This window comes from Ictalurus punctatus, chromosome 1 (assembly GCF_001660625.3).
Source record: "Ictalurus punctatus breed USDA103 chromosome 1, Coco_2.0, whole genome shotgun sequence".
In the NCBI taxonomy this organism is placed as follows: Eukaryota; Metazoa; Chordata; class Actinopteri; order Siluriformes; family Ictaluridae; genus Ictalurus; species Ictalurus punctatus.
In genome coordinates, this window is record NC_030416.2 from 14,102,347 (window position 1) to 14,114,067 (window position 11,721).

General features: G+C 37.4%; 1 protein-coding gene across 1 annotated transcript in view; it reads right to left on the minus strand.

Annotated features, from left to right (window-relative positions):
• Positions 1 to 9,986, minus strand: part of hdac9b (histone deacetylase 9b) — a 38,971-nt gene extending 28,985 nt beyond the window's left edge. Inside the window, exons 1-2 of the mRNA XM_017471394.3 lie at positions 9,840 to 9,986; positions 8,929 to 9,051 (exon numbers count right to left, since the gene is read on the minus strand). Coding sequence (XP_017326883.1) covers positions 8,929 to 9,051; positions 9,840 to 9,855 — 139 coding nt within the window. The 5' untranslated portion in view covers positions 9,856 to 9,986. The remainder of the gene's footprint in view (positions 1 to 8,928; positions 9,052 to 9,839) is intronic.
• Between the last annotated feature and the right edge of the window lie 1,735 nt (positions 9,987 to 11,721).

Consider the following 11,721-nt stretch of genomic DNA (forward strand, 5'->3'; position numbering starts at 1 on the left):
AGCACTCAGGCCATGCTATGGGAGCAGTACTGCCAGTCTGATGCTCTTTGGTGCACAATTACTTGGCAACACACGCACACTTTCAGCGCATTAGAGATATTTTTCTTAGGAAACCAAATACCAAGTATATTCACTCGATAAAAGCTCAGCACATTTTGTTTTCATAAAATGTCCTAATATCAACCCATCGAAAGGCCATGTTGCATTAGACATCCTCAGGGTGCTAAAATATTGCTCTTTGGCCAATTAGATCAGATTGGCGAGCGAGAATTTCTCTCCGTTGTGGATGACCAAGCTGTGTGGGAGAGAATGTGTCAGCATCAAGGTCTGCTCACTTGTTTTTCTTCACATTACAGAGTCGCTCTAGCCGTCTCTTCAGCTCTAATTTTACCCCGAAGTCTTCAGAGACAGAAATAATTAGCATAAAAACCTTTTCATGAGGGTCTTTGTAATGTACGTGAGTCTGTTGTTCTGTCCTTGTGTAGGTGGGAATACATCAAATCATCTAGCTGTGTGTACGACAGTAAACGAGTGTATTGTTTCTATAGAATTTCATCATTTGTCATTGGGGTGGTGACGACAGCTGTGCAGCTGACAGCACAGATAGTGATAACAAGGGGACACGGTGCCGTATGGGTACATGGTTACAGGTGCATCCCAGCTCTTTATTCTAGCATTAGCACGGCTTATGATGCAGCCATTCATACGGTGTCATCATGAAAACGTTTTTCCCATGATACCTGAAGACACACAGGTTAGTAATTCCTCATGCATCTCATCACACTTGCATCAGTTCTCCATCTCCCTTAACCTGCATGTGTTAAATAATCCCCTTTCCAAAATAAGATTCCTCTCTCATTATCCCCCCCCTCTCAAACCAAGTGGCAATCCAACAGGCAAGAGCAAACCAGGTCGTACCCCACAGTGTAATTCTGCCATTTCAGCTCAGCATCGCTCTCCATCGGCCACTCAGCCAGCCTCGTAAAAGCACAAAGGCACCAGTGCTGCAAACCTCACGTCCAAACCCAATTAGTGCCTCCATCTGGCTACATTATGGGAGTGGCTTTCCGCTCTAATGATTTAGCACTGGAGCTTTATTAGGTTACACTGTCTGGCCCCTGTCGGTATTTCCTGCAAGATGTTTGGGGTGAGTTGGAAAGCACTTTGCAGGTCGGATCAAATAATGCACAGACAGCACTTTTTTTGAATGCTGCATTAATGATCAGAGGGAATATTTGCAAAGATGTTTTGGACATGTAGGACAATTACATAACACAAAGGAAACTTCTTACTGCACCTGGGATGTCCGGTGTACCTGAGCTGAATATATCCTCTTGCTTTGAGTCTGAATCTAAGTCAGTGTCGTGCATCCATTAGATTGTCAACCAAATCATTCTAAAAACACAAATGTCTGGTAATCACATTGTAGCCAAACCTATGCATTGTCTTTCTTTCCATTTTACCTTTAGTCACTGTTTCCTGTAGGATGTTACAGGCAAGTTGGAAAGTGGTGGAAGTGATAAAAGGGTCTGGGCTACTGATCAGAATGCTGTGAGGATTTAATTGAACTGTCCTTGTATATGTAACCATAAAGACTATCTTCCTTTGTGTGTGTGTGTGTGTGTGTGTGTGTGTGTGTGTGTGTGTGTGTGTGTGTGTGTGTGTGTGAGTGTGTGTGTGTGTGTGTGTGTGTGTGTGTGTGTGTGTATTGATTAGCCTCTAAAAATAGTACCAAGTGATGCGTGTCACTGTGGTGATTGGGCCATTTCACAGAATTCTTTAGAGATCAATCTGCGCCACCACTGGAGCATATTGATCTGCCGCTTAAAACCCTGAATTCATCATAACTTAGTACACCCTCTTTGGTGACATTTTAAGACAGAAACAGCATATTTTCAGTTATCTAGAGGGCTCTGTGCTGTTTCAAGTTCTCCTTAGATCAAAACCACTGACTTTCTCTCTTGGAGTCTATCTGGAGTCACTGTGCTGATGGAAATACATGATGGCACGCAGTCAAGCGAGCCAGCTGTGGATGTTTTGGAATGTCAATTCAGACACTTACCGGACCAGCATCTAGCACATATTGATTTTTGTATAGATAATAATCAGTTCATCAGGGCAGTTACAGTACCATGAACAGGAGGCTTTCAGTTGCTGGCATTCATTTTCACAGCTTCATACAGGAGGCTATAAATATGATCGGAGAATAAAAGTAGAGATTAGCATATGAATATAATTCAGTTCATATGAGCCTCATTCAGCTCAGACCTCGCTCATGTGGCCTGGAGTCAACTTGCAGCGCTGATTAAATAAGATCTCTTTTCAATAGTTCAGAGCCAAGCTAGCTCCCTAACTAAATCTGTAGTCTTATCACAGGATAATCTCAACATCCATCAACTGGCAACCATACACCCACTGTAGACACACACACACACACATGCATACACACACACACACACACACACACACACACACACACACACACACACACTTGTATAATTATAATTTATATACTGTATACTATCTGACATATTTCCATTGACTTTTCAGTTAACATAACTAAATAATATTACACCTATACCTACCACTACCATCAGCCCATTAAAATCTGGGGTTATTATTCAGTTGTTGACCTTAAAACATATCATTTAGGAACTAATATGAATTATTCAGTAATCCATAAGGAAATTAAACATGTCTTACTAATGTCTAACTTTACCTGTGAGACATTGACATAATATAATTATGAATGTAGTTAATTAATGCTTTGCTACGCACAAATCTAAACCTAACCTAAACCTTAGTAACCAAAAAGAAATTGTTTTGCTGTTGTTGTTGTTGTTGTTGTTGTTGTTGTTGTCGTTGTTTTGATATAACTTGCAGCTTTTGTTTCATAGTAGGGACCAGTCAAATGTGACATAAAAACTAAGAAAAACATGCTCAAACACACACTCACTCACACACACACACACACACACACACACACACACACACACACACACAGAGGCCTCATGATGATATCTGATATGTTTCAGGTTAATTTCCCCGTAATGCTGTCCTGTATGAAAAGTCTAACTTAATCTCTTTTTATCCTGGACCTCATCATAATTTGATAAGTTACTGTCTTGGAATGTGATTTTCTCTGTAATAGTAACTGTTTTAATTAAAAAATCCTAATCTAACTAAATATTTGATTTAATAATAGTTCGTTTGACTGATGTGAAATCTCCTGATGTAATATAATATTTAATTAAATTCTCAATGAATAAAATGATTCTAGTAGAATTGCTTACCCAAATGTAAAGAGGAAAACAACTGTTCTTAGACCAGTTTTCATCACTGTACAATAAGTGAAATTAAAGAATGGCCTACTGCAATATATAATATATTTCTTATCCTCATATATATATATATATATATATATATATATATATATATATATATATATATATATATATATATATATATATATATATATATATATATCATATTCTTGCCCAGGGCTGGTTTTGGCTGTAGGTGAGTGTAGAGAGCTAATCTTCAATCAGCAATCATTAAAAGTTCTGTTATGTGAAAGAATGACTTCATGACTATAGAACCTATAGATCACCAGTTCCCCTGCCTCACAACTATGAATCCTGTATTTATTTACTATTTCTTAATTAGTCACTTCTCTCAAATCAGTCCATGTCTCAAACTGTGGCTTTCCTCATAGCTTCAACAATGTCACAGGTAGACAAAGAACAACCCAAAAGTATAAAGGATGTCTTTAAGGAGGAGTCTCTTGTTTCTTTGTGCTTGACCATGAGGAGATCCAGAACAGCACAGAGAAAGAATTATGTCACTGGAAAATGATCTAGGAATTCCAGCTGATGTCCTCAGAGGATGAGGTAATCTATTCTGTTCCTTCATCACCATGCGTCCATGAAAGGACTAATGGTCATGATAAATAGTACACACGAGCACATATCCATGTGCACCACACACACTCAAACAGTGTAACACACACACACACACACACACACACACACACACACACACACACACACACACACACACATAACCTTCGGTTACATATCCTCCCCCATTTTTTCCGCCTCTTCCACTTGGCCCCTAAACACAGAGACATACCACGCTGAGCAAGCAGCCCTCTTGTGGGAGTTCCTGGTCATTTGCTTTAATCGCTGCTCCAGATCTCTCTGAAGAGCAGACCATAGATCATAGGTCAATTCACTGAGATGTTGAAAAAACATTCTGTGCCTCATTCTCCTGCAGTGAAGTCGTACCACAAGTCACTAGTGCACACTTGTTTATCAGCTATCTAACCCTCCCTTCGTCCTTTATGCCATTTGGCCTACCAGAGTAACAGCCTGTAGACGAAGGTCTCAGCTAAGCTCTTGGCAGTGAAGTGTTGAGAAAAGCCAGCAGATCTGTTACAAAGACTCGGGTTGTTGTGACATTCGTTAGCTTGTTAAGCGAGCCTTGATATACTTAAAGTGTTTAAAGTAACTAAAATAGGAACTACTGAGATGACCTAAAGTACTATTCAGTTTACATTAACCTACTTTCTAGGTTCCGGTAAAACACAAACTGGCTTTGTAACTCCAGCTAACCTCTTAATGATGGGAAAGATGCATCTTGAATTCTCTCAGGTATCAAATGACCATTTATTAAGTTGCTCAATATACACATGCACAAACGTACACTAGCAGTGCACTGTGTTTAGGTTCATCTTCTGCTTTCACACCAAATCTAATCTACAGTAACGTCCATTACAGTACCATAAACTCCTCTCTGTCTTCAAACTGCAAAAGAAAAGGTAGATGACCCAAGCAAACAGAGTCTGACACTGATTATCATGCCATTTCCCAATAAACAGTGTAAGAACGCAAAGCCTCAAGCGTGTACTAAATGCATCTGTGACCAAGGCAATGGTGCCATGTCCATGACTTAAATAGTACTTGCTGATCAGAGAGAGAGAGAGGGAGAGAGAGAGAGACATGGCAGCAGCATTTATCAGGCCTGTAATCAGCCTGCGGATGCTGTGTGAGAGCAAGGGATGCACGCTGGGTGGTTTTGCATTCTGTTTCAATTATGAACACCAAACCAAGGTTGTCAGGTCTGCATGACAAAAAAAGTAATCAATGTGTAAACTTCAATATTGTGACCACAACTGGCACAATATTGTGACATTTAAAAAGTACCATACAGTACTTTTATTTTTTATGAAGATGTATTAAAGCCATGCTTTTTTACACAGTGCTTTTGCCAAGGCACTAAAATGGTCCCATGTTATAACATATATTAGAAATAATCTGATAATTCACCACAATTTAAAGATAACAACCACTCACTTTGCATTAAAAACCTTTCTAGCTTACTTATTTGGGACTGATATTATTAATCTAACATCCAACTCTCAACCTGCTGACAAAAAAAAATCATCCAGTACCAACAAATTAAAAGTATTCCAATTCTGAAGGAAAAATCCTGACCTGGCAACTCTCACCCAAACACTTTACTGACTGTAGTATTTGGGATTAGAAAGGTTTCTGTATAGAACTGTTTGAAAGTTTTTGATTTGACAACAGAGAATTCTGAAAAATAATGAAGTGGCTCTGCATGTAATAGTCCTGTAAAATAAACTAATCTGAATCCAAATGAAACATGTAGATGTGATGGAGGTTTGCTTTAAAAAAAAATAATAATAATAATACAAATAAAAAATCCACTAACAGACAACAATATAAGTTAAAATAACATTATAAGAATGATTCCTAATTGAGTGCGTATCCTGCAGTTGTAATCTCACTTGGTCTCACTGGATTCCACAGAGCATAACTAATGTGGGTGTAATTCCTCTGCATGTTTGGTCTGCTCATTTCATGCCTCTCTGTCCTCATCCTACACTATAACTCACTGGGACAGCTTAACAGAGGAGCAGGGCAGGTGCACTGTAGATGAAAGGCCAGAACAAACGTTTGTCCAGTCATTGAGCATGATGACCTTGGCCCTAAAGACAATGAAACTCAGGGAGTCACACCTTCTGTGTCTGTTTCTACCATCAAATGCTTAATAGCTGTACCTCCTGGCATAGAAATGATGGTACAAAAAAGTGTCTTGTAAATGTGACCTAGGGCAAAACATAGCCATTTGGCTAAGCCAAAAACTCATATGACCAAATCAGCTCTTGAGTCATGGGTCATGCTTAATTATAGCAAAAATAACTTAATCATAATGCCACTGTAAGGAGATTGAGGTCACTGAAATATTTAGCCCTCAGTTACGCAGTTATACTTACAGTTACAGTTCCAAGAATTTAACAGTCTGTTTGCATAAAATTCATAAAATATGATTACCAAAGAGAATTGGCTTAAGAATCCCTCAAATGATTCTCTTCGGCAAATCAAAACAGTTGGTATTTTCTGCAGCGACTAAGGTTTTGTTACAGTACAATCGGCAGCATTCGGCTGTTAAAAGAATTTAATCTACTATTGGTAGTTAGCTAATTACTAATTCAAGCTACTAATGGGTAGTGGACATAAAGTATACACGCCACTGTTAAAATTGCCAGTTTTTGTGATAAAAGAACAAAAATCAAACAAAGGTAAATCTTGCCATCATCAACAAGTGAAGAAGATGGGGCACAAGTCAACAAAGGAATGGCTTCAGCAGAAGAAGATCAACGTTTTGGACCGTCCCAGTCAGAGACCAGATCTAAATCCTATCGAAAACCTGTGGAATGACTTAAAGCGGGCTGTGCACAAGAGATCCCTTCACTATTCAATAGATCTGGAGCAAAAATTGCTAAATCAAGATATGCACAGTTGATAGACTCTTACCCAAAAAGACTGAGTGCTGTATTAACAAAGTATGTGCACACTTGTGCAAACAGGTTACTCTAAGTTTTTTCTTGTTTTTTATTTTCCCTAAAATGTCTGTTTTTCACGTTAAAAGTGGAATCTGATCTGATATAACTCGGTTACAATGAGATACAATGAAAATGTGCAACTTTAGCAGGAGTGTGTAGATTTTTTTCTATGCACTGTATATTCTTTAGAATTAAATTAGCTGTGCTACATTAAGCATGGGAAACAGGAAGTCCTAATTGAAGTGATGAGAAACGCTATATTTTAAAGTAATTCCAAAGAACAAACCAAAATGTGTGAGGAAATAAAAGTGAAAATAGTCAGAACATAAAGCTGACATATTTAGAGTATTAACAGAGTCTGTGTGGTACAGCCGGGGGTGTCTTCTAACTTACAATACAAGCAATTACATTTATTGAGTGATGATCCAATCTGATCAAATCTAAAGGATTCTCTTTAGGGTGGAAAAATGTTTTAGTTCATTTACAATTGTTTATACTATTTTATACTTATATGTTTGTGTTTTATATTGTTTTTTTGTTTTTTTTTAATGTTGAAATAAATGACAGTCATGCAACTTGAAAGCTTACAGAAAAAGTTAACCTTAGTATTTAAAAAAAAAATGTAAGTGTATATGGTGATTTCACTTAAAAAATCATTTAAATACTACTGACATGTTTCTTGTACAGTACACTTAACATTAAGGAATGCTTATAGCAAAATTACACTTTGAGTATCTTGTGCAGTGATTCACTGAGAAACCTTTTACAAATGATGCTTTCAAAGAAAGTCCTTTGAGGCGTTTATACTTCCCAGTTCACCTATGAGCAGTAAATGGCATAGTACCATGCCTGTGGCTGAAAAGTGTATCTTCTTAATATATACTAATTGTGTCATTTTCCCACTGTGTTGAATATGTATCTCTCTACATTAAGACTGTGACACTGTCAATACAATACACTGTTGTGGGTGTTTTTGTTCTTGTTCTTCTTTTGCCTGATTCATTTCAGGGATTGAAGATAGCTGCAGTATCAACACACTGCTATTGAAATTCAGGTGGCTCCAAAGCATCTGAAGTGGTTGCTTAGAGACAACAGTTCTGCGTCACATCTAGGATGGCCCTCAATAAGCAACACAATAATGTTCCCTCCATCTCAGCCTGCCTGATCTCCAAATGGGTTGGAGCTAAAATTAGACCACAGGGTCACAAGTTTTCCTAAGCTCCTATAAAAAGTATTAGCCTCCTTTCTGTAGAAAAGCCAAGTCAGTGATTTGAAAATGGTCTTAGAAAAATGTTGTTTTGTTTAGGGTTTTTTTTTTAATTCTTAACCAGAACAATGTGTTTAAAAACCAGAACAAGGAAGAAAGAATAGCAAATGCTCAGTAATGGTGAAACAGCTGATTTCCCAAACATGTCTGGTCAAATGTCATATACTGCTCAATCATATGTCTTAGTTTAAGCAACAGTGACTCATCACATCACTCTCTCCTCATTTCTGAGAAATCAGCACAGGTTTTAGACAAACTACCAAAGGAATCCTCTTTTCAGACTCAAAAACAGGAAGCTCCCTAAAGCCACCTCATAAAAATACCATTTGGAAAGGCTTGCTCAGAAATGTCAGCATTTCCCCTTTTAGACTATCACACTTCCTTGCCCAAGTTTCCCTCAAAAAAGGAACACAAATGACTTTAAAACTCTGCACTCTTTCAAACACCCAAAGAAAAAGGAAGTAGATATTATTAATACGGTCTTCTGCACAGAATGTTTAGAAATCTAATTGTCGCAACAGTTGAGGCCTATCATGCATAAAAACCTGACAGAAATGGAACGCTGAAGCAAAATTAATAAACAAAAAATGAATCAATTTAACTCTAACTTTAACCACCAAAACCCACTGATAATGTCTTGACATGTAACGACATGTCAATCTCATTTTAATATAAAATGTTTTCACACATTATGGATCATTATGGATGCAAAATCAGTAACAATCTGAAGCATATCTTAGCATTAGCAGTATAATATAACTATTTCAGTTATGCTGTGCGGGACTCTTACCTTGGCTCCAGTGTGCCTCAGCTGGCAGAGAGGGAGGGTAGATGTGTTTCCCCTGTATCACAGCTACATCGGAGTGTCTCCTTCGTAGAGGTATGTGGGCCAGATATTTCTGTTCTCCTTTACCTAAACACACACAATAGACCCATGGAACCAGTTTTAATATCATGTAGGTTCTCAAACTTTTTGTACAACCCTTAAACTGGAAAATGAATTCCACAGACCCCCTGAATACAGATATATTTCATGAACATCATTAAATACGTTATTTACAATAATATTTTGGCGATGCCATAAAGCTTATGATTCCTGACCTTTCTATTGACAGAACACATTAGGTCAACATTCGGACATTATTTATAGTCGTATTTGTTTCCGAGCTATTGGGGTTTGAAGTAAACGCATTCATGTGAGCAATAATTATAAGAACTCAAAAATAAACATAATAACTTTCTAATTTCCACCACTGCAAATAAATACAAAAATCACAGACTCCCTAGTTTCACAGAGACAGACCCCTGGGGGTCCCTGGACACCACTTTGAGAACCACTGATGTATACTCTCCATATTTCATTAGTTATTTATTTATTTGTTTGCTTATTATTTTATAACCTTATAATTGTATTGACTGCATTAATCGTTTGCTCATATATTATATTATTTACATAATGCATAATTTTATATAAACATATTGCTGTGGATTTCTTCTTGTACTCTCTTTGACTTCTTTCTATCTAGGTATCTATTTCTCTGAGTGTTTGTCTGTCTGCGTTATCTACTCAGTAATCTCAGTTTTCTGTTACAGTATGTATTCCTCAATTCACATTATCAATCACTGACAGGTAAGATCTTGTTTATATATACATAAAAATGATGTTAAAGTCAAAAAGTCAAAATCCTGTGCATGACTTACCATCCTTCATCTTCATGGCAGCACTATACTGAGTCTGTGTCACTTTGACTGAAATGGTTCACTTCTCACTTCAGCAAGAAGAACTCAAAGGTCACGCTTTCAAACCACACATGCTCTGTCACAACTTAGCCACACAGTAAGTCACACAGTAGATTCCAGAGGAAGTGACTATCCAATTGGGGATATGGTGGCCCAGTTTTTTTTCATTGTTTTTAGCATGTGAAAACTTAGTAATTCCCTTTCTCTTCAGCTATATGGTGAGTTGACAGATCTGAAACAGACTAGCCATGTGGAGCGTGAGTCATACTCTGCCTCTCACTCACTACACATTCACTAACTCACACTTAGAGTGTCGCAGCCCACCATGCTAATGTGAGGAAATTCAGAGAGTATTTACCAAGGACTACTAGGATTTATAATGCTAGTCAAATTGAATTATTTTCTTCAGCTGTTTCCTCAGAGAAATACACTATATGACCAAATGTATGTGTACACCTGACCATCACACTCGTATGTGCTTATTGAACATCCCATTCCAGATTTAGTCCTCCTTTGCTGTTATAAAAACCTCCAGGCTTCTGGGAAGGCCTTCCACTAGATTTTGGAGCGTGGCTGTGGAGTTTTGTGCTCATTCATCAACTAGACCATTAGTGAGGTCAGGCACTGATGTTGAATGAGGGTTGGAGTGCAGTCAGTGCTTAAATTCATCACAAAGGTGTTCAGTGGGGTTGAGGTCAGGGCTCTGTGCAGATCACTTGAGTTCTTCCACACAAACTTTGGCAAACCATGTCTTCATGGAGCTCGCTTTATGCACAGAGACATTGTCATGCTAGAACATATTTAGACCTCTTAGTTCCAGTGAAGGGAAATTTTAATGCTACGGCATACAAAGACACCCTATGCAACTATGTGCTTCCAACTTTGTGGCAACAATTTTGGGGGAAAACCACGTATGGGTGTGGTCAGGCATCCACAAACGTTGGGCCATATAGTGTAGTTATTCATTTGTTCATAATTCATATATACATCATAAAACGAAACAATTTAGTTATGAAGGCCAGAGTATTACCTACTAATATTACTAGAGTTTGTACTGTGTATTGATTTAATGACAAGTCATAGGTGATATATCTGGATTCCATTCATGATGACTTTATATTGTTTATTGGGGATTGTTTTGACAATCATGTCTGAACCTTGGTAATAAAAAGCATATCTGTAGGTTATTGCTCTGTTGGGTAACAGAACAGCATGAAGGATATTTTCTCCGTCTAGATCATCTTCTGTAGAAGATTTCTTCACCATGATGTCTCATATGTACGACACAAAAATAGCAGTTTAAAACACCCTTGATTTGTTCATCACTAACATTAATAAAGTTTGTGTCATATTTTCTTCTTTCATCATTTTGTACATCTCCGACTTACACTACAAAAGTTGACTGAAATGTTTCTCATGATCTTAAAAACCTTTTGATCTGAAGGTGTATGATTAAATGTTTTAAATCGGTGTTGTAGACAAATATATAATCGTGCCAACATATTCAATTCTTTCATTAGAACTCTAACATTTTATTTACAAAAAAAACATATTTTTTTAAATGAATGACTTGCAGTGAAATATTCCGAAAAGCAGCCAATAAGAGTTCAGTATTGGTGGGAACTCCTTTAATACTGTTTAAAAAGCATCTCAGGAGGATTCCTCAAGAAATCAGTTGAGAAAATGCAAGGAATACATTTCTGGAAATTCTAGGAAAAAGTGGGTCTACTTTGAAGATGTTAAAATACTAAATTATTTTGATTTATTTAGGATTTATTTTTTATTACAACATAATTCCCATAGTTCCATTTGTGTTACTCCAGAGTTTTGATGACTTTATTAT